The sequence below is a fragment of the Eschrichtius robustus genome, chromosome 14 (genome assembly GCF_028021215.1).
Source record: "Eschrichtius robustus isolate mEscRob2 chromosome 14, mEscRob2.pri, whole genome shotgun sequence".
In the NCBI taxonomy this organism is placed as follows: Eukaryota; Metazoa; Chordata; class Mammalia; order Artiodactyla; family Eschrichtiidae; genus Eschrichtius; species Eschrichtius robustus.
In genome coordinates this window covers 52,356,543-52,380,935 of record NC_090837.1, presented here as the reverse complement: position 1 = coordinate 52,380,935, position 24,393 = coordinate 52,356,543, and the positions used below count along the sequence as shown (strand labels likewise).

The 24,393-nt window shown below is 36.7% G+C and overlaps 1 protein-coding gene across 4 annotated transcripts in view; it reads right to left on the bottom strand.

Moving 5' to 3' along the window:
* The window catches only part of KIAA1328 (KIAA1328 ortholog), a 371,762-nt gene that overhangs the window by 231,193 nt on the left and 116,176 nt on the right, over window positions 1-24,393 (bottom strand). For all 4 annotated transcript variants that reach the window (XM_068562570.1, XM_068562569.1, XM_068562572.1 and 1 more), the window contains one exon: window positions 1,627-1,754. In XM_068562570.1, the coding sequence (XP_068418671.1) occupies window positions 1,627-1,754 (128 nt within the window). The remainder of the gene's footprint in view (window positions 1-1,626; window positions 1,755-24,393) is intronic.

Below are 24,393 nucleotides of genomic sequence, written 5' to 3'. Positions count from 1 at the left end.
CCATACCCTTGACCAGCAGTTTCTTCCTAGTATTTGCAATTTTTTTGGTTTTGCTCCTCAAGGTTGAGGTTAAGAGAGGCAGTGTTAACTATGATTGGTCTCTAGGGAAACCTCCAAGAATCACTCTTTTAAACATAAAACACTACCCTTTAAGAAAGTTTTATTTTCCCCTCATTTCAGCAGTAGATAGAAAAAGGGCTAGGCCTCCTTATCTAGATGTCTTTAGAACTCCCTAATGCCTATTTCTTGACTCTCAGTCTATATCCTTAACTACTGGCAATTGAAAAGTCCCTCAGCCTCTCCTCCACTACCCTTGGCCAACGTTTTTGTGCCCTTTAACACCTGTCATAGAGAAAGAGGGAGTGGAAACACAAAGACAAAAGTCAGAAATCTGATCTTCATGCTATAATTTTCTCTAGCCCACCCATGAGAGCATTAGGCAAGTGCCACCTTAAAAACTGCCTGCCCTTTTTCAAAGTGGCAAAACAAATCCAGATAAAAAGATTAGCTTCCACCTTCCTCTGCCTCATTTTATAGCCTAGGTTTTCAGAACACAGAACAAAAGAAAATATTTCAAGTTAGAATACAAATAAACCATTCATACTTTGGTTCTTTCTTATAAATACTGTGACTTCAAAAAAAAAAAGAGGAGGGTATGTTAAAAGTCTAAGCTATGCCACATTCCAGCAAAATTATTATTCTTTCTTTCTTTTCCTTTTACTTTTCCATATGTCCAAACTTGAGGTTTAAAACTGGAGTTTTCTTAGCCAAAATTCTTAACCCATCTGAGACAGGTGTCTCTAGGTTGAACAGAACAGTGTTCTTTAGAAGGGTTACAGAAAACCATTCAAGACCTGTTACTATTCAAAGGGAGAGGATAACCCTTTAGTTAGTACATTATCCATGTTTTAATAATAATATGAATGACTTTGACACTATATAGTTTTTTCTACAACGTTTTAATACAAAAGCTATCCTCATCCATTTAAATTCATTTGGATATGAAAAAGACAACCAATGTCACTTGCTAGAGGGCAAGAAGTAAGTCTTCAGAACTTGTTTCACATCACAACTGGCAGGGTTCTGAACTTTCATTTAACTATATAATATATACTATTTGACGATATGTATATAAATGTTAATATGCAAACACTCTCATATATACTTATGTGATTAATACATATATACAAACACAGAATCACGCTAAATGTTCCAGTTTTCTCCAATTAAAGCTTTTACAAGTTGCCAAGACACTTTCATTATTCTAAAACTCTAAACATGAGTTACAAGAGGCTTATGAGTAAAAAAAAAAAAAAGAGCCCACCTGATCTTCATTAAGTAACAGAGCAGTGGGTTTTCTTTATCACTCCTGCTGTGGTTTCATACAACCAGAAGCTTCCCTCCTGACCCAGAGCCTGCTTCAAGTAATCATTCCTGACCTCTGGGCCCCAGGAACAGAAGAGGAAAGGGAAACAGGGAAGTAAATGAAACCAACTCAATCACATGCTGTAACTGTAGGTCTAAAGACAATGTTGAATACAGTGAGACAAAGTAAAAGGCAAATGACTCTTCTGACATCTTGCTGATCCATTAAAGACAAGAAAAGGTAAGAAAAAAGATGCTTACCTGTTGTTCCTGAATTTTAGCAGCACCAAGTTCTGAGAGAGACACAGTGAGCTTCTCCTGCTGTTCTGATAGATATTTCTGATAGAGGCTTAGAAGTTCTTGGCATTCTTTATACTGTAGCTGAAGAGGTGAGATTGCAAATTAAGGGAAAAAGCTAATAAATGGATTTAAACTGCATACATCTGTATTGTTTTTCAGATTTCAACAAACAAAATAGAGACAGAAATGTAACCATACTTGGTGAGAGTGCAGGTAAGCTGTAGTCTTCAGATGAACACAGCATATGTATCCCCTTCAAAATCATGAAACAATAATTCACAGGGAGTAACAATGTTTATCCCATTAAAATTTTTCTTTCTCAAGTCTTTAAATTTGATAAAAACAAACACATGCAAAAGAATGAAGGTGGACCCCCATCTCACACCATATATAAAACTAACTGAAAATGGATCACTGACCTAAATGTAATAGCTAAAACTATAAACTTTATAAAAGCAAATCTTTGTGACCTTGGATTAGGCAATGGTCACCTAAAAGCACAGCAATGAAGAATAAATAAATAAATTGGATTTCAAATTTTAAAACTTTGTGCTTCAAAGGACACTATTAAGAAATTGAAAAGATAACCTCCAGAATGAGAGAAAATATCTGCAAATCATACAAATGATAAAGGTCTGGTATCCATATATATGTAAAGATGTTATATGACTCAACAATAAAAAACTATTATCTAATTAAAAATGGGCAAAGGACTTGAATAGACATTTCCCAAAAGAAAATATACAAATGGCTAAGCAGCACAAGAAAAGATGCTTTACATCGTTAGCCATTAGCTACTAGGAAATGCAAATCAAAATCACAATGAGATACCACTTTGCCTTTACTAGGATGGCTATAATCAAAAAGACTGACAATAACAAGCACTGGCAAGAATACGGTGAAATTAGAACCCTCCCACATAGCTGATGGGAATGTAAAATGCTGCTGCTTTGGAAAATCATTTAGCAGTGCCTCAAAAAGTTAGACACAGAGTTACCATATGACCCACAATTCTACTCCAATTCCCCAAGAGAATTGAAAATATAGGTTCACATTAAAAACTTATACATGCATATTCAGAGCAGCATTATCCATAACAGTGAAAAAGTGAAAACAATCCAAATGTCTATCAAGTGACAAATGGATAAACAAACTGTGGTATACCTATAAAATGGAATATTATTCAGCCATAAAAAGAAACAAAGTATCACTATATTCTACTATATGAGTGAAACTTGAATATATTATATGCTAAAGAAGCCAGACACAAAAGGCTACAAATTCTGTGTATGTTGTTGTTTAAAATACCTCTTCCAATGAGCCAGGGAAAAGAATACTTAGTTCTAAGTATACCAGATCACAAGTAAGAGTTATATGCATCCATGTTCACTTTCTGTCCTCTTCTCCAATTTTCCAAAGTACCCATTATGTGAGAAAAGCTAAATGGGGAAAAAAAGAGAAATGTCCAGAATAGGCAAGTCCATATAGATAGAAAGTATATTAGTGGTTGCCAAAAGATGGAGGAGGGAAATAGGGTGCAATTGCTGATGGGTATGAGTTTTATGGGGGAGGCAATGAACATGATCTGGAATTGGAAGGTTGTCTTTGCACACCTTTGGGAATATACTCAAAACCACTGAATTCTATACTTTCAAAGGGTGATTTTTATTGTATGTGAATTACATCTCAATAAAGCTGTTACTAAAAAATTCAGGGTGGAAGTGATGATACTGTTTTGGTCAAAGTAATTACTGCCTAATTTACATAGGAGGCTATAACTATATTAAACGCAACAGGATTATGATTAGATTTTTGTCCTATTTGTTTGGTTTTGCATAATGTCAATATTTCATTAATAAAAGCATCATCAGGAAATTTTCTGCCCATATACCTCCCTACATGTTTTACAGTCTAGTATGAAGAACACAGCAACCTAACTTGGGGTACCCTCTCCCACAGCTCCTCAAACTTGCAAAGTGCTCAGGAAGAAGATACTGAACTGCACAGATCAGGTGTCTGGAAGACAGGGAGCTCTATCCAAGGGAGAGTTCTCTGTTCCTTATTTCTCACTGTGGTAATTTCTTCCCCAGGCCCATTCTTCTCTCAGATCATTTCTGAATCTCCCCAACACCTAATTATATATGCTGTTGGTATAAAAATTACTGTCCAATAAGATTATTCTGTATAAATACTCTTATAACAGGCCATCATGATTAAGGGTGGGAACAGTATTTCTTAAATGTCAAAAATGGTGACTGGCTTCAGTGTTCTTCTTAACATTTTCATAACCTAATCACTGCTTCTGGGCGGATTCCTATTCTAATAACTTGTGCCAATCTTGACTGAATAAATAACCAACTGCTTCATTATTCTCATTGTTAACCTTTAATAAAAACCAGAGACGGCTTGTAGAAGAGGAGCTGGTTCATAAGGAAAGGATAGGTTACTAAGCTAAACAATACATTACGTAGAAGAGCATGTTTAATACTCAGCATCTTAAAAACAACCCCAACAATACAATGAACAGTGGTCTAGATAAGCTAGTATGTTTTCAAGGCCAATCTATATCAGACCAGGTTGGTTTTACATTTCCATGCTTTTCCTCAGCAAGCTCAAAAAGACAGGAATGATTTGTGGCGGTCCCAAGAGCCTCTGCCAGCTGTGATGTATATAAAAAGAATTTTTTATTCTAGCTGTTACCATAGGCAATAATGTTTGTAATAGGTGAACATATTATCCTGGACACAGAATATCAATTTTATTCTCGAAAAAGCCAGCACAATTATACAGTCTAAGAGTTAAATGTCAACATTTGAAGACAAATTATAGGCAAATTCATTTAAACACATGCTATGTGACAGAATATAAAAACAAGCAGTCCTATCTTTATCAATTTTTTATATCTGTATTGATTCACCAGATTTTGAAATGCCCTCCCCTTTCCTGTAAAATCCAAAATATATGTACACGCAAAACAGTAATTTTCCTTCCTCCTTAGCACAATGAGACTTCAACCCTCCATCTGGAGAGAGAGATTTATGTTACGAAAATGTAAGTAAAATGCCTTCTTAACTGATTTGGGGGAGGGAGTACAGTGAGAAAGAAGACATATTTAACTCAAGCCTGGTCAACTGACAGAAAAGAATGCAACAGATGTAGGAAATTGAACCTAAGGGAAGGTGTGCACCAACCATGATGTGAACCTAGCATACTGCTGGTCTGCCCAACCACCATTCAAGAACTGAGAGAAACAGCAGTCATCACAGCCTCATCAGAGAAAGCAAGCTTCGTAAGATAACAGAAATAAATATAAACTAATATTGAGCAACATCACAACAAAACCTAAACATATCAAATTAGTTAGCTGAAATGGATGTTGGAAATGGTCATTTTGCAAAGCTTAAAGCCTTAACTCCAAAATGCATTATACAGAAAAATAAAACTAAAGATTGAAGCAGAATGAATAGGGAGATGAAAGAATAAAAACTGTGTGAGAGAAAAATCAGGGGTGGAAGTAGAAGGACCAGAAGACAGAATATACTAGTAGCATGCTGCCCAAGTGATTGTCTTAAACTGGAAGAATTCCTCTGGTGGAGCAGAGACCACTCCCATCACCCCATCCCACCCCTGCCTCGGGTATCTAGGATACTTGAATCTGGTAGTTTACTACGTAAATCCTGATCTAATACAGAATGAAATGAAGAAAGGTCTCCATGAGAGGAGAAAAGGGAGAATAATCAATTTTTTTCAAACAACCCCTTTTTGGGAACCGATTCCTCAGAAAAATGGCTGATTCCCATTCTGGGGTAGGGAAAGTACAAAGTGAGCTTGAAACTCTTGTTATTTTAATGTAAGAAAGTGTTTAAAGATGAATAGATGAGGGCTTATCAAAAGGAATAGCAGCAACCCTGAAGGGGACTCAGCCAAATTTTGGACAATCTGAGCATCAAAAGGAATGACTCTAATTAATAGCAAATTAAATAAATAAAAATCTACCAGTTCATAGTGATACTTCAAAAGAAGGGAAGAGTGAAAGTGGAAAAAATTGAAGTTCTTCTTTATAGAAAAATGCTAATTACTTAGAAGGAATGGTCAAATTTTAAAAATCACCATTTTGCAATCCCCAATGTAATAACTAATTCAGGTGAGGATCACTAATTGATATTAAAACCAGTATGTAAAAGGTTAATAAATAAGATATTCATAAGGTGTCAAGATTAGTTATTTATAGCAAAGAAGAAAATGTATCTTTAAATGGTAAAATCTGGTAGTCATCACCTAAACAAAGTAAATTAATGTAGGATTACTAATAGTGAAAAAACCAGACATTATGTACCTCTTAATGTCTGAACCAGGCAACATCACCTAAGAAATATTCTTGCCAAGAATGTTTTACCTGAATCAAACCAAATATGTAAATCTAACTCCCACTCCCACTGCACAGGAATTAAAAGAAATAAAGGAACAAATTATATTATACCACAAGGAAACAATTATACCACAAGGAAACAATCAGACAAATCCATAATGTGGGAGATTTTGCAAAGCACTTGACCTGAACTCTTCAAAAAAGTCAAGTCATGGGGGGAAAAAGTGGGTAGGCCTATTTTAGATTAAGAGAGCAAAGACACAACCAAATGTAAACCATGACACAACCAAATGTAAACCATAAACCATGAATCAGACTGAATCCTGGCTCAGGAAGAGAAATAGCTATAAAAGACATTCTTGGGACAACTAGGGGAGTTGGAATAGGGGCTCAATACCAGTTGATATTATAGAATTACTGCTTATTGTCTTAGGTATCATAATGTGGCTTATAAAGAGAAATGTTCTTATTCTTATGAGATGAGTGTGAAGTACTTAGGGGTGACATATGACACCTGCCACTTTCAAGTAGTAAAAAAAAATAAGCAAAATAAATTTTATATATGTAAATTTATTTAATTTATATTATAAATTTATATAAGTAAACATAAATATGTATATAGATTTGTATATATATACATATATATATGAGGAGGCAAAGCAAATAGAGCAAAATGTCAACAACTGTGGAATCTAGGTGGCAGGTATATGGTGGTTCATTGCACTATTCTGTCAACTTTTCTATATATTTGGAAACTGTCATAATAAAAAGTTGTAAAAAACCATTTTTTGTTTTTGTTTGTGTTTTTTGTGTTTTCTTCCTTCTACTATTATTCAGTCACTTCTTGTCTTCCTACTCCCATCATAAGTTATCATGAAAGAAGCAGAAACCTAAACATCAGGTCAGACTCCTAAGAGCTCTACAACTCCATTTATCCGTGGTCATTAAGTCAGGTGACTAACCCTTAGTATGGTCTGATGATACACTAACTGGAACCTGTCATTTGAGCGAAGAATAGGCACATCCACGGCAGCAAAAGGCCATATAAAAAAGGCCCATTAAGGTTTCTTCCAGTTATTTAACAAAGGCAGTAATGTAGAATGAGTAAAAGCGCAGACTTAGGTGTCATCCAACACTCCTGGCTCAAATCTTAATTCTGGTACTTAGTAATGATATAACTTTGACCAGAAACTTCTCTGACACCCTCACCTGGGAATAATAATACCTACCTCACCTCACGGGGCAACTATGAATATGAATGAGCTAATAAAAGAAAAGAATTTAGCATAGGGCAGAGCACAAGCATACATTCAATAGACTTTTTACATCAAGGGAACAAGAGATAACAAGTGCTGGTGAGGATGTGGAGAAAAGGCAACCCTTGAAAACCATTGATGGGAATGTAAATTGGGGCAGCCACTATGAAAAACAGTACAGAGGTTCCCCCAAAAATTAAAAATATGATCCAGCAATTCCACTTCTGGGTATATACCCAAAGGAAATGAAATCACTATCTTGAAGAGATATCTACACCCTCATGTTCATTGCAGCATTATTTACAACAGCCAAGACATGTAAACAACCTAAGTTTCTGTCAACAGATGAATGGATTAAAATGTTATACACACACACACACACACATATATGCACAAACACACACACACACACATATATACAATGCAATATTATTCAGTCTTAAAAAAGAAGGAAGTCTTCCCATTTGTAACACATGGATAAAAACTTGAGGGCATTATGCTAAGTGAAATAAATCAGACAGGGAAAGAAAAATACTGCATAATCTCACTTATATGTAGAATCTAAAGAAACTGAACTCATAGAAACGGAGAGGAGACTGGTGGTTGCCAATGGCTCAGGAAGGTGGGGGAAATGGGTGAGCGTGGTCAAAGTATACAAATGTACAGTTTTAGAATGAATAAGCTCTACGGAATGTAATGTACAACATGGTGACTACAGTTAACAACACTGTATTGTATACTTGAAAGTTGCTAAGAAAGTACATCTTAAATGTTCTCAACACACACACACACAGGTAACTATATGAGGTAATAGGTGTGTTAACTAATCTTATTGCGGTAATCATTTCACAATATATACATATTACATATTACACCTTAAACTTACATAATGTTATATGCCGAATACATCTAAATAAAGCTGAGATGAAAAAGACATCAAAGGGTTTAAAGATTTAAATAAATAAGGATAACATGTTCTGGGAGAGACATTTAAACAAAGGGTACAATGGATTTTTTAAAATGGGGGTCAGTGGTCACTTTGACAACATTGAGGGGAAGTCAGAAAATGCTTCAGAGAAGATGTGACCCTAGAAATGAATTCTGGAAGAGGAGTTTACCGATGCACTGGGTAGGAAGGAAAGGGAGTACCCTTGGCTGAAAGGTCATCAGGAGCAAAGGCATGGAGAAATGAAACAGATTTGCACATTAAGGGAACTGCAAATAGGACAGTATGGATGGTCAACTGGTGGTGAGTAGGGAGAATGAGTGAAGAGGCTGCAGAGACAAACAGGGGCCAGATCTTGAATGTTACACTAAGTTGTTTGGATTTTATTTCTATATAACCCATTGATGTCTTACAACCAATTTGTATGCTGTAAAGATACCTTTGGTTGGAATGTGAAGGGTGGAGTGGAGAGCTTGAAGAGAGAATGAAAGCAACCAATTAGAAAATGGCTATAACAGTCTAAAGCTAGAGATGAGAGGGGTCTGAATTGAAGTAATAATGGTAGGAATTAGGAGGTGACTGAGTTGAAGAGGGAAATTTAAGACAATGTCAAGTTATAAATTGGGTAGCAAGATGTATGACTAGTTGTATGATGCACAGTTCCATTTACCAAGACAGGGAATGCAGAACAAAAAAAAGGTATGGGGGAAGGGGTGCAGCTTTAGACACACTGAGTTGGAGATGCTTGGGGAGCATTTAGTTGAGATGGCCAATTGGGACATTTGAATCCCTGGGCCTGGAATTCAAAGAAGAGGTCTCATTAGAAAGAGAGATTTGGGAGTTAATCACTTTGTAAGTGGTGGCTGAAGACATAAGAGTGTTGAACATTGTCTAGGAAAGTATTCAGTTTTGTTTGTTTGTTCATTCTTTCATTCATTCAACAAATAAGCACCGTTAGGCCAGGAATATTTGTCTGTTTTGTTTACCGCTGAATTCCTTAGCTTACATAATAGGAGCTCAATAAACACTAAATAATATTTACTGAGTACATTAACACCAGAGACTGTGCCAGGTGCTAGACATACAATGATGAACAAGACCAACACTGTCTCCTGCAGGGAGCTTACCATCCAGCAAGGAGGGTGGGTAATCAAGTGCATACTTAAGATAACAAATGATGAAAGCAATAGCAAGAACATTAATGTAGTTCTATGCAAGCACTTCCTAAGGGGACCCAGATGATGGAGCCAGGGAAAGCCTCTTGGAGAAAAAAATGTTCAAAATGAGAGAAAAGAGGGCCAATGTAACAACATGTAAAGGGCAGGCAGAGAGGAGGAATCAATAGAAAGATGTAGTCAACTGTGCCCAGTGCTGCAGAGGCCACGCCAGTTAAAGATGACATTGAGGAGGCTACAGTGACCCTTGCCAGAACACAAGTTTGTTCACCATTTCCCCCACTGTTTGGCTAGATCCTGTTTTCCCATCAGAGAGAAGCTCATGGACAGAAAGAGCTGTTTTACTCAGGGTCCCTCGAGGTAAAGACAGCTGACCATGTGCCTCCCACTCTCACGCGGTCCATTAGTCACGAGGCTCTCAGGGGATCTAGAACTCAAAGAGCTTCACTAGGGCAGGTCCTCCCTTTACTCTGAACACCTACATACTACTTAATATATAAAGACAGCACATACTCTATATTCTGCTTCAAATGTTTTGCCTGCCCCCAGTCCTACGCAATTCTTATTTATCCTTTCAAATTGAGCTTTATGTATAACACCTCTTCCTCCTAACTTTGACCTCCATGCAGAGTTAAGCATTTCATTATAGTAAATAGCATATAGCTAAAATTATTTGATTATATTACTATCACCTGAAGTGGCCTGTGAGTTCCTGAAATCATAGTTTATTAATCTTGATCTCTCTCTATCACAGCAGGCACTTTAAAAATGTTAGAGAAATGAATAAAGGAATAAAAGTAAAGGAGTGCCCACTGAATTTCATGTGAGGTTTGGATTTGGGATCAAAGCAACCCAAAGATAGGCTATGTGGTCTTTAGCCAAGAAGACACCTAAAAATACCAATTCATTAAAAATTTTAAATTGTTCTAACCTCACAGATTTTCCTCTCTTGAAGCAAATAAAGTTTCTGATCATGCTGTATTTCTTACTGCACAATCATTTCCTTTTTTCCCTTTTCAAAAAAAGAACACATTTTCTGAGATAAACACTCAGGTCCAAATTATATATCTAGTTTGGCACTCAATGACAATATGTGCAATTGAAAACAGATTATTGGTAAAAGAAAAACAGATACCAAGATGCATTGACTAGCAGAGCTAGACAAGAATTTCATATGAATGTTTATACTCTTTTCTTAAGTTGTGATCTGTACTGGGGTACAAACCACTGATACAAGTCTGAAATTTTCCATTTAATTAAAAGAGAAATTTATGGCAAATTCAGTGCAAGGCCACAGTGTTGTTCAATTTCCTGACAACAGTAACCTGTTAGGAAGGGAAACAAATCTCCAAATCAAACAGAGGAAAACTCAATGTTCTGGACACTTACAAAGGGAAGAAGAGGCAAATGCCTCACCCATTTTCTTCTGGACTCTACTCATTCTGTTTGAATAATAGCAACAAAACAAGAAGCCATGGAAAGATATCTAATTAGAATATATAACTAGCTTTATAAGAGTTTTCTAAGCCTTACTGTCTTTACCTTGTTTCTTGCAGAGTCACAGAACAATATGGGGCAGAAACAGACTTGGATCTAAGATGCTTTACATCGTGTATTTTGCTCAGATCATTGAACCCTGAGGTTTTCCAGGAAACCAGCTATACAATGGAGACACAATATTTATTTCTCCAACTTTAAAGGCAAGGACCCTTATTTAAAAGTTCGTATGCAGATATCTTAAAAAGCAGGCTATCAATGTACCAGGTTGATTAGAATTTTGAATTCTTTATACTAGTTTCCTTTCCACATAACACTCTAAGGATATACATGTTTTCAAGCATTCATGGTAGATGTTAAAGACAAGGTTACAAAAACATTTCTAATGAAAGTCATGCATTTTATCTTGCTTCTAACCTGCCTAAAAATGTATCTTTTGTGTAAGGTTCCCTGTTTCAGCTAGACCTGAAGAAGTATTTTCTCCATTTGGAAGGCTGCTTTAAATCAATACAACCTTTTTTTTTTTTAAAAGAAAATATTCTTTATTAAATATTCTTTATTGGAATATAATTGCTTTACAATGGTGTGTTAGTTTCTGATGCATAACAAAGTGAATCAGATATGCATATACATATATCCCCATATCTCCTTCTTCTTGCGTCTCCCTCCCACCCTCCCTATCGCACTCCTCTAGGTGGAGACAAAGCACAGAGCTGATCTCCCTGTGCTATGCCGCTGCTTTCCACTAGCTATCTATTTTACATTTGGTAGTGTATGTATGTCTATGCCACTCTCTCACTTAGTCCCAACTTACCCTACCCCCTCCCTGTGTCCTCAAGTCCATGCTCTACATCTACGTCTTTTTTTCTGTCCTGCCCCTAGGTTCTTCAGAACCATTTTTTCTTTTTTTTAGATTCCATATATATGTGTTAGCATACGGTACTTGTTTTTCTCTTTCTGACTTACTTCACTCTGTATGACAGACTCTAGGTCCATCCACCTCATTACAAATAACTCAATTTCGTTTCTTTTTATGGCTGAGTAATATTCCATTGTATACATGTGCCACATCTTCTTTATCCATTCATCTGTCAGTGGGCACTTAGGTTGCTTCCATGTCTTGGCTATTGTAAATAGAGCTGCAATGAACATCATGATACATGATTTTTTTTTTTTAAACATCTTTATTGGAGTATAATTGCTTTACAATGGTGTGTTAGTTTCTGCTTTATAACAAAGTGAATCAGTTATACATATACATATGTTCCCATACCTCTTCCCTCTTGCATCTCCCTCCCTCCCACCCTCCCTATCCCACCCCTCTAGGTGGTCACAAAGCACCAAGCTGATCTCCCTGTGCTATGTGGCTGCTTCCCACTAGCTATCTATTTTACGTTTGGTAGCGTATATATGTCCATTCCACTCTCTCACTTTGTCACATCTTACCCCTCCCCCTCCCCACATCCTCAAGTCCATTCTCTAGTAGGTCTGTGTCTTTATTCCCATCTTGCCACTAGGTTCTTCATGACCTTTTTTTTTTTTTTTCCTTAGATTCCATATATATGTGTTAGCATACTGTATTTGTTTTTCTCTTTCTGACTTACTTCACTCTGTATGACAGACTCTAACTCCATCCACCTCACTACAAATACCTCCATTTCATTTCTTTTTATGGCTGAGTAATATTCCATTGTATATATGTGCCACATCTTCTTTATCCATTAATCCGATGACGGACACTTAGGTTGCTTCCATGTCCTGGCTATTGTAAATAGAGCTGCAATGAACATTTTGGTACATGACTCTTTTTGAATTATGGTTTTCTCAGGGTATATGCCCAGTAGTGGGATTGCTGGGTCATATAGTAATTCTATTTTTAGTTTTTTAAGGGACCTCCATACTGTTCTCCATAGTGGCTCTATCAATTTGCATTCCCACCAACAGTGCAAGAGGGTTCCCTTTTCTCCGCACCCTCTCCAGCATTTATTGTTTGTAGAGTTTTTGATGACGGCCATTCTGACCGGTGTGAGGTGATACCTCATTGTAGTTTTGATTTGCATTTCTCTGATAATTAGTGATGTTGAGAATCCTTTCATGTGTTTTTTGGCCATCTGTATATCTTCTTTGGAGAAATGTCTACTTACGTCTTCTGCCCATTTTTGGATTGGGTTGTTTGTTTTTTGGATATTGAGCTGCACGAGCTGCTTGTATATTTTGGAGATTAATCCTTTGTCAATTGCTTCATTTGCAAATATTGTCTCCCATTCTGAGGGCTGTCTTTTCGTCTTCTTTATGGTTCTGTTTGCTGTGCAAAAGCTTTTAAGTTTCATTAGGTCCCATTTGTTTATTTTTGTTTTTATTTCCATTTCTCTAGGAGGTGGGTCAAAAAGGATCTTACTGTGATTTATGTCATAGTGTTCTGTCTATGTTTCCCTCTAAGTGTTTTATAGTGTCTGGCCTTCCATTTAGCTCTTTAATCCATTTTGAGTTTATTTTTGTGTATGGTGTTAGGAGGTTTTCTAATTTCATTCTTTTACATGTAGCTGTGCAGTTTTCTCAGCACCACTTACTGAAGAGGGTGTCTTTTCTCCATTGTATATTCTTCCCTCCTTTATCAAAGATAAGGTGACCATATGCGCATGGGTTTATCTCTGGGCTTTTGTCCTGTTCCATTGATCGGTATTTCTGTTTTTGTGCCAGTACAATACTGTCTTGACTACTGTAGCTTTGTAGTATAGTCTGAAGTCAGGGAGCCTGATTCCTCCAGCTCTGTTTTTCTTTCTCAAGATTGCTTTGGCTATTCAGAGTCTTTGGTGTTTCCATACAAATTGTGAAATTTTTTGTTCTAGTTCTGTGACAAATGCCATTGGTAGTTTGACAGGGATTGCATTGAATCTGTAGATTGCTTTGGGTAGTATAGTCATTTTCACAATGTTGATTCTTCCAATCCAAGAACATGGTATATCTCTCCATCTGTTTGTATCATCCTTAATTTCTTTCATCAGTGTCTTATAGTTTTCTGCATACAGGCCTTTTGTCTCCTTTGGTAGGTTTATTCCTAGGTATTTTATTCTTTTCATTGCAATGGTAAATGGGAACGTTTCCTTAATTTCTCCTTCAGATTTTTCATCATTAGTGTATAGGAATGCAAGAGAGAGATTTCTGTGCATTAATTTTGTATCCTGCAAATTTACCAAATTCATTGATTAGCTCTAGTAGTTTTCTCGTACAGTCTTTAGGATTCTCTATGTATAGTACCATGTCATCTACAAACAGCGTCAGCTTTACTTCTTCTTTTTCAATTTGGATTCCTTTTATTTCTTTTTCTTCTCTGATTGCTGTGACTAAAACTTCCAAGACTATGTTGAATAATAGTGGTGAGAGGGGGCAACTGTGTCTTGTTCCTGATCTTAGTGGAAATGGTTTCAGTTTTTCACCACTGAGAATGATGTTGGCTCTGGGTTTGTCATATATGGCCTTTATTATGTTGAGGTAAGTTCCCTCTATGTCTACTTTCTGGAGGGTTTTTATCATAAATGGGTGTCGAATTTTGTCAAAAGCTTTTTCTGCATCTATTGAGATGATCATATGGTTTTTATTCTTCAATTTGTTAATATGGTGTATCACATGGATTGATTTGCATATATTGAAGAATCCTTGCATTCCTGGGATAAACACCACTTGATCATGGTGTATGATCCTTTTAATGTGCTGTTGGATTCCATTTCCTAGTATTTTGTTGAGGATTTTTGCATCTATATTCATCAGTGATATCGGCCTGTAGTTTTCTTTTTTCATGAGGTCTTTGTCTGGTTTTGGTATCAGGGTGATAGTGGCCTCGTAGAATGAGTTTGGGAGTGTTCATCCCTCTGCTATATTTTGGAAGAGTTTGAGAAGGATAGGTGTTAGCTCTTCTGTAAATGTTTGATAGAATTCACCTGAGAAGCCATCTGGTCCTGGGCTTTTGTTTGTTGGAAGATCTTTAATCAGAGTTTCAAGTTCAGTGCTTGTGATTGGTCTGTTTATATTTCTATTTCTTCCTGGTCAGTCTCGGAAGGTTGTGCTTTTCTAAGAATTTGTCTGTTTCTCCCAGGTTGTCCATTTTATTGGCATATGGTTGCTTGTAATAATCTTTCATGATCTTTTGTATTTCTGCAGTGTCAGTTGCTACTTCTTTTTCATTTCTAATTCTATTGATTTGAGTCTTCTCCCTTTTTTTCTTGATGAGTCTGGCTAATGTTTAATACAACCTTTTTTGAGTTACAGGAGCTAGCCTAGAAATGTAGAAGAAAAGGCTGTTATCACACCCCTCCCCTCATCAGAAGCTACTTTATAAGGCAAACTGCAGTAACAACGATTAACACTTGAAAATTTCAAATTTCAATAGGGGTAAATTCCTGACAACACAGACCACTGAAAATGGTCTGCACACTAAGCTCTCTAGACTCTGAAAGGCCAATAAGTGAAGTTATGTGTATAATGCTTTGTGAAGCAGGGCTAAACATACCAAGCCAGGGCCTACTATCTCCAGCCATGAGGAACAGGCTAAAAGCACCTTAGAAAGAAGTCATCTCATTCTGCTCCCTACCTTCAAGAAAAAGAGTTTTGTTCTTGTCATTAAATTAAAACCCTTCATGAACTATCAATATCAATATATACAACACCTCTCTCTCTTCATCCACCTCTATTTGTCTCCTTGAACTATTTATGCTGCTGTGTAAGATCATCCATTTCTGAGTGGAAATGTAAAATGAGTGTAAGAGGTCCCTTAATCTTCTCTTTTCCAAGCTAAGTAATCCAGGGGCATTATGCTTCCCTCATATAGTTCATCTTCCAACTCTTATCAGTTTTGTGCTTGTCATCTCTCCCTTCTTCAGTTCCTCATTAGAGTTCTTTTATAAGAGTCAGACCACCATCGCCTACTGCACAATTAAATGCTTATCACCAGGAATAGGTACCTGAATTAGAATATCTGAAGACAGCTCAGTATAACCCCTACTTAAGGGTGGGGTACTTCTAAGTACTTTAAAGAAATTATCATATTTAACCCTCATCAACAGAAAATAACATAAAGTACTATTATTACTCTAATTTTACAAATAAGTTTGCAGCACAGAATGGCTAAACACTTATGCAAGGTTAGTTACTCTGCCAGTGAGCTGGGATTTGGAGTATAGTATTACACACAGGTATCACCTGTGAATCTCGTCAGAAAGCAGACACTGATTCATTAGATCTGAGGTAGGGCCTAAGGTTCTACATTTCTAACAAGCTTCTGAGGGATGCTGATTGCTGGTCCAGGGACCACACTTTCAGTGTGCATACCATCTCCTAGAACCCTCCCTACTCCATATCAGTGGGAGGAGGCCCATCCTCCTTCCTTACGTTGAAGTGTAATACATTATTGGACTCCTTTGCTTCCTCCCTTTAATCTATCCTTACAAATGATGATGCTTTTTCTCTTTTTTGGTCAACTGTTTTGTTTTGGAAAGAAGCATACAGAAATACATTTCTATTGTGGCTGACTACTGAAGTCATAACAATTAGCAAGTATTAACTGTAAGGCTTGACAATCTATATTGGGGAAGAGTCCACAGGAAAAAATAAACAACCACATTTTGTCTCTTCTACTTTCAAATAGATATTCATCCCCTACCTTGCCCAAGCACACTTTTTTTTTTTTTTCCAAGCACACTTTTAAGCCTAACTTTATAGTATGACTTCTGAATTCAGTTTAACATTGCAGACCATTAGCCTTGGGGAATAGCACTCTCACCAAAGTTGCATGTACTTTTTAATGCAGTATGAAAGTATGACCAATATAATAATTCTAAGTAAAAATCAAACAATTTCCATAAAATAGTATTCATAACTAGAGTAAAAAAGGAGAGTTCTTATAGAATGGAATCACATCTAACATTTTAAGGTTAAATTGGAAAAAGCAGTAGGAATATCTCATTTCTTCCCTCTTTGGAAATGACTAGGGCTACTGCTCACAAATGTAAATTACTGCACAGAGAAAAATTAAGTAACATCTATGTGCAGGTTTATTATCTAAACCCAGCAAATGCTGCAAAAACCAAAGGTAATAAAGCATTTTATGAACAACTTCACTTCACTGGTTCCTAATATAATTGAGCTTACATGAACAGAATGATATTTTAAAAACTGGTAAAGAACCAGATTATTTACTTGACCCTCCACTCAAGAAAAGTTATAGAGAAACAGCCCAAAATATTCAAGGAGAAAAGTTTTACAGTGTCATTAAAATCAAGAAGTTAGGTTTTTGACTTACTATATTTTAACAATATTGACTACTAAATAAATTAATCCAAGAGGCCACATTTAAAAGAACAATCCCTGAGACCTACGTTTTTATCTACATATGCTTAACAGAGAATTGAAATCTACCATAAAATTCAAAAGTAATGAACTGAATAGCCAATGATTTATATTATATTTTTTGACTAGTTTAAGATATTCTACTAGGAGGCAGAAACTTTATATATTTAGTTTCTGTCTAGTAGTGATATTTTTTTTTGAAAAATCAGTCTTAGCTAAATCAATTCACCCATGTCTGCACTGGGAGGGAAAATATCATCTTATGGACTAAGGTAAAGTGTCTAAATACAATAGGATATGTTCAGAAAATTGAGTCAATTTAACTAGCCAGAAAAAAATTTTTAAAGAAAAAAGTAAAATAAATATAATGGGATTTCTGGTTCCAGACAAGATGGCATAAACAAAATTTTCCCTATCTCTCTCACTAATGATAGTTAAAAGTCCTGGTCATGATATACAATACAAACATAAGAAGACTCTAAAAGATGGAGAGGTGGTAGAATGGCTAGGAGTCTCAGAACCTGGGGAACAACACAGAGGAGAGCTGCCTAGTTTTGTTTTTACCTCATATATCCAGGACTGAGTGCTGGAGAAAACAACAACCCAGAAATGGCAACGGACACAGACAAAAAGAAAAATCCAAGAGAGGCCTGCTTTCACCAGCCAAAAGAAAAAATGGGGGGAGGGGGGGAACCTAGCAAAATGAAAACCTTTTAGACAAGAACCTTTTGCCTTAATCGAGCCAAACACCACAGAAAAGATTGCAACACTACCCCACCTCCATCAGCAAAGGCTCAGTGAGGAGCTTAGACTTCTAGGTGTCCCTCTATTCCCCCACCCCTCTCTGCTGGGGTGGTATCAGAGAAGACTGAATGGGGAAGACTGATGGTAATGACTCCCTCCCCTACCTCTTTCACCCTCATGATTATCAGCAGAGGTCTCTTAGCTTGGAATTCCACTCCCAACTACCTTTAATGAGGTATCCCTCCCTACTGGGGTGGTGTCAGAGGAAGCTGAGTGGAAAGCCAAGAATTTCATGACATATCAGCAGTAACAGTGGAGGCCATTTGGGAAGCCCCCGTCCAAGCCAGGTGGTATCAGCAGAGGTCTAGTACAGCGCTGAACTTCTATCACCCACCCAGCAATAATTAAGTGCCCACCTCACCCTGGGTGTCAAAAGAGGCTGAGTAGGGACCCTGAACTTCCACCTTCACCTAAAAGTAATGAGGTGGAGACACCTCTTTCCCCACTAGTGTGATGTCAGAAAAAGTCTGCTAAAAGAGATGATTTAAATAAGACCATAACATAATACTCAAAATGTCTAGAATACAATTAAAAAATCACTTGTCATACCAAGAACCAGGATAAACTTGAATTAGAAAAGACAATCAACAGATGCCAATACTGAAATGACACAGTTGTTGGAATTATCTGACAAGAATTTTAAAGGCGCCAACATGAAATGCTTCAATAAGCAATTACAAACACGCTTAAGATAAATGAGAAAAGTCTCAGCAAAGAAATAGAAAATATAAAGAACAATCAAATGGAAACTTTAGAACTGAAAAAAATAATAACCAAAATAAAAAGCTTACTGGATGGGCTCAACAACAGAATGGAGGGTACATAGGAAAGAATTAGTGAAGTTGAAGATAGAACAATACACCTTATCCAATCTGAATATCAGAGAGAAAACAAACAGACAAAGAAAATGAGCAGAGCCTCAGGAACCTGAGGGACTATAATAAAAGATCCAGCGTTCCAGTCACTGGAGTCCCAGAAAGAGAGCAGAAAGAGGGTGGGGCTGGAAAAATATACAAAGAACCAACACCTGAAAACTCCCCAAATTTGGCAAGAACCATAAACCTACAGTCCAGAAGTCAAGTGAGGGACTTCCCTGGTGGCGCAGTGGTTAAGAATCCACCTCCCAATGCAGGGGACATGGGTTTGATCCCTGGTCTGGGAAGATCCCACACACCGTGGAGCAACTAAGCTTGTGTACCACAACTACTGAGCCTGTGCTCTAAAGCCCGCAAGCCACAACTTCTAAGCCCACATGCCACAAATACTGAAGCCTGCGTGCTCTAGGGCCCCTGGGCCACAACTACTGCACCTGCATGCTGCAACTACGAAAGCCCGCATGCCTAGAGCCCATGCTCTGCAACAAGAGAAGCCACCACAATGAGAAGCCCGTGCACCACAATGAAGAGTAGCCCCTGCTCGCCACAACTAGAGAAAGCCCGTGTGCAGCAATGAAGACCCAATGTGGACAAAAACAAACAAAAAAAAGAAGTCAAGCAAACCCCAAACAGAATAAACCCCAAAAAATCCACGCCAAGACACATTATAATCAAACTTCTGGAAACTAAAGACAAAGAAAACTCTTGAAAGCAAGAGAGAAGCAACACCTCATTTAAAGAAGGAAAAAACTGAATTATAGGACTTCCCCGGTGGTACAGTGGTTAAGAATCCACCTGCCAATGCAGGGGACACGGGTTTGAGCCCTGGTCCAGGAGGATCCCACATGCCATGAAGCAACTAAGCTAGTGCTCCACAACTACTGAGCCTGTGCTCTAGAGCCCGCAAGACACAACTACCGAAGCCTGCGCGCCTAGAGCCCGTGCTCTGCAGCAAGAGAAGCCACCGCAGTGAGAAGCCTGTGCACCGCAACAAAGAGTAGCCCCCGCTCGCTGCAACTAGAGAAAGCCTGCGTGAAGCAACGAAGACCCAACCCAGCCAAAAATAAATGAATTAATTAATTAACTTAAAAAAATTTTTTTTAAATGAATGACACTGGATTTTCATCATAAAACATGAAGGGCAGAGGAAGTGACACATTCTTCAAGTGCTGAAAGAAAAGAACTATCGACCCCCAGAATTCTATATCCAACAAAAATATCCTTCAGAAATGCCGGAGAAATCAAGAAATTCTTAGATGAAAGACAGCTAAGAGAATTTATATCTACTCTAAAAGAGTAGATAAAGATTCTCTAAATAGGAAGGAAATGACAAAGGAAGGAATTTTGGAACATCAAGAAGGAAGAATGGAAAGAATACAAATACGGATAAACAGACTTTCCTTTCCCTCTTAAATTTTCTGAATTATGTTTGACAGTTGAAACATAACACTGTCTGATGTGAATTTAAAAAGACTTATAATGGAATGGTAATGCTTTAAGCAACTGTATCTGGAAGCAAAAAGCTTACTCATTTTTAAGTACATCCTATTTCACTGAAAAGGCAGATGGCCAACATGACCTTGTTAAATATCCCCAACTTCCATCTCAACACATCATTCCCTCAGGTCTTGGCATTCAATAAATGTTGAAAGAATGAGTGAATGGATGAATGTTTTCTAAGACAAACTTCTCCATCTGTATTTCTGACTTCACCTTCTTCTATATCATTCAGACACTGTCCTATAAATTATACTATCTTTCTCATGGTCTCAACAGATTTTGGCTCCTTCCCATAAGTCTTCAACTAAGTGCATCTTAAGAAACTCCCTCCTCAAATAATACCTTCTTCTTGAGCAGCCAACATCTCTCTCTCCTCCCCATTACCAAAACTCTAAAAAATTAATCCATATTCATTATCTCTATTTCTCATGTCCAATTTAATTTTGGCCCAAAACAATGTTTCCCTGTCTTGTCAGTTTATTTATACAGTATTCTTGACAAATATCCTCTAATTTATTAATTGCTAAATATAACACCCTGATTTTATCTTCCTTGCTGGCCACTTTTTCTCTCTTCAAAGGATCTCCTCTTCTGGTTTCTGAGCTACTCGCCCATTCTGCTTTTTCCTTACTGATTGCTCCTTTTTAAATCTCTTTCACTGACTTTCCCTTGCTTACCCTTAAATGCAGATATTTCCTAAGATAATGTCCTAGAACTTATTCACTGCCTTTTCCCATGACCTTATATAATACCATAGCTTCAAATTCAAAATATATGCTGGTGATCCCCAAATTTCTATTTTTTAGCTATTCAAGAGAAGTGACTACGGTTCTATAGCAGTCCTATGTTACAAACATCATTATTATCCAGTAGAGTACATGCACATATTTGGCACTATATGTTTTATAAAATATAGGTAAGATAATTGCTAAACTTCTAATTTCTCAAATCACTTTCAGTATTTTCAAATCATAATGCTGAGTTTTTACATTTAAATAACCAAAGTTAGTGCTCCAAAAAAGTTTTAACATCCTACTATCATTTAGAGCATCATCATTATGTTGTTGAGGGATGTCACTTTATTATAAAGTGCTAATACATACCAGTTTCATTTGAAGGAAACATGAAGTTTACTTTACTAGAGAATAATATGGCACAATCAGTTCCTGAGTTGATTACCCTTTGAAATGAATCCAAAATGACATATGCTATAATACAAGTGAATTAAGTTAGGGTACCATATACAACAAAAAAGAAATCACACTGAATAAAATTAAGGACTATGTTATCCATCAATATAAAATTTTTTCTTTTTCTCCAACTGGTGTCAATAAGATTACTGTAATATTCAGGTTTCTAACCCTCAAAAGGAATTGTTTTCTAATTCCATCTATACCACTTGTGCAACAATTGTTTTAAAATGACTTAAAAGCAATGAAAAATGCTAACTAACTCCCCACTCTGGTAAAATCACTGATACGACTTATTTATACTAATGGAATAAAGATCACAAGCACTACATTATTTCACTGAATTTAACATTTTCAATGATCAAGCAGTTTGTGTGTATCTTCTCCCCAGTTCCGGTAATGGCTCTGAATATACAGACCACGTAAAAATGATAGGCTGTGTTTTAAGATATAGAGATCACCATATGGGTATCAACAGGTATTAACGCTAAGCAAGCCAAGAAAATATGTAAGCAAGACTTAATAACAAATGAAGTTGTGTACTTAAATAAATACTGCAAACAAAATTTGCCTTTACTCAAGGCAAATCCATTGTTTTATAATAGAGATGTATTCCAAGTTGGATACCTGTGGAATTTCACACGAGTGTTAGGTACTGATTTTCTGACACTCCCTTTGAATATACAACTCCCAAACAACCAAGGTAGGCACTCTGAACATCTTTTCCCTGGCATATTCCTGCAATTAAAAAAAGGGCTGTATGTATAGGTGCCAATGGGCCATGATGCCTATAACCAGCAAGCACTCTAAGTAGCACTGTACCAAATCCTGAGAGCGCTCAGGGAAGTAAATTTGCTTTGCCATCATTTCTAGAGATGCCTCCTGGAATAAAATTTGGGAATGTTCTGTCTCTAGGAAATGGTAGAGGATTTTTAAATTTACATATTTTTCAATCCAACTGCCAGCAAAATCTCCCTTTTAGTAAGCAGTAAGAATTATGATAATGTAGCTGAAAACAACACTCCCCAGAATACAGACATAACCTCTCAGATATGTGCTTCACTTTTTATCATACACAAGAGATCCGTTAAAAATGAAATGCTAGCTCCACTGGGTGGCACATGACTAAGACATAAGAAGGGTTACTCCTACTACTAAAAATTATTCTGCTTTTTGTTTCCTCATTAAAATATATATATATTTAGATTACCAAATTAAAACAAATAAAAGTAACACTGCATAATTTAGCTGTCATTTTCTACCAAATTGCTTATAACTGTAACCATAAAATGATAATAATCTACCATATGTGCAGCTGCAAAACTAAGAAAAGCACTGGTCAGTGCTGCTGAGAAATGTGAACCTACTACTCCCCCTGGTGCCTGTGCAACTGAATTGCAATAAAATAAAAAGTTTCATTTCTCCAAGTGGGAAATTTTATATACTGTCAGTTCTGCCATAACGCTTGTTTTGAAAACACACATTTGTTTCAGTGCATTTGATGTATCTGAAAATAATCTGAGCACAATGTGACTCTCACCCATAAGAAACGCTAGGTGCAGGCAGAAAATGGCAGCCAGCTGACTCAAGCCCAGTAGGAATACACAAAAACACACCCACACACCTCACACCTCAAACATCTACCAGCTAAGGTAGTTCACCCTGTGTTATGGCCACACCCACACACACCTAGTGTTAAAACTTTCTATACAATCTCAGTAACTCTTCTTTTACCACTTTACAATAACTCACAAACTGCAACCCCTTTCAGTGTCCATTTCCACCAGCATACTTCAGGTATTTTCAAGGTAAAGCACCATGTTTATTGCAGTATTTATGCATTTAATTATTTAATATTTGTAAAACTGTGCTATCATTTTTATTAGTTTCCTTTAAAAAAGTGTTGCACTGATGAAGTTTTTGAGTGCTGTGCCCCTAAACACATTTTTCCCATAAGTGGGGTTTTGTTTTCAGTGTGATTTTTAGGAACATGTATGTCTCCTTTTAGCAGAACTAATTGTATAATAAATAGTAAAATGTATGCCTCTACTATATTTGTGTATAGGACAAGAGTAATTATAAATAATTATTTAAATTTTATAACTTAAAAATGTGTTTTATGTGTTTATTTTCATGAGAGTATTACTGACTTTTTCTATCTCCTTTTAGAAAGGCTCTTTTCTCAGTTATAGACCTTTATAAGAATTCAGGAAGGAAAAAGTTTTACATATATACATAATACAAAATTTATTATGTGTGTGTGTGTGTGTGTGTGTGTATATATATATAAATATATATATATATACACACACACTGCCATTTTTCCCATTCAAGCTATTAATCATGCCAAATAATTTGTGCCCCTGCTATGACTTGACAACCAAATTCTTTCCAGAAGTCTGAGGTGAGAAAAGGTCCAAATGACTCAAAAAACAGACAGGATGATTCCTTGTTTTGTGTTCATACGTCACTTAAAACCAGAATTAACCAAAAAGTTGCATAAGAAAAATAAGCAATCCATTAAGGAGAGAGACTGGGGTTCAAGGCAACACAAACAGCCCAAACAGCTGTTCTCACCAATGATAAATGCAGTTTCTTATAATAGGTTTTTCATTTTTCTGAAAAATACCCGCATTGTATTCAGATAAAAGGGAAGTCACTATAACCTTTAGGAATTCATAAGCCTTCTCTTAGTTAAATACTCTTGCTTACATCCAATGCTTCTCAATCACAGCAAGGTTTGTCAACTGCATACCTTCCTTATCAGAGTATAT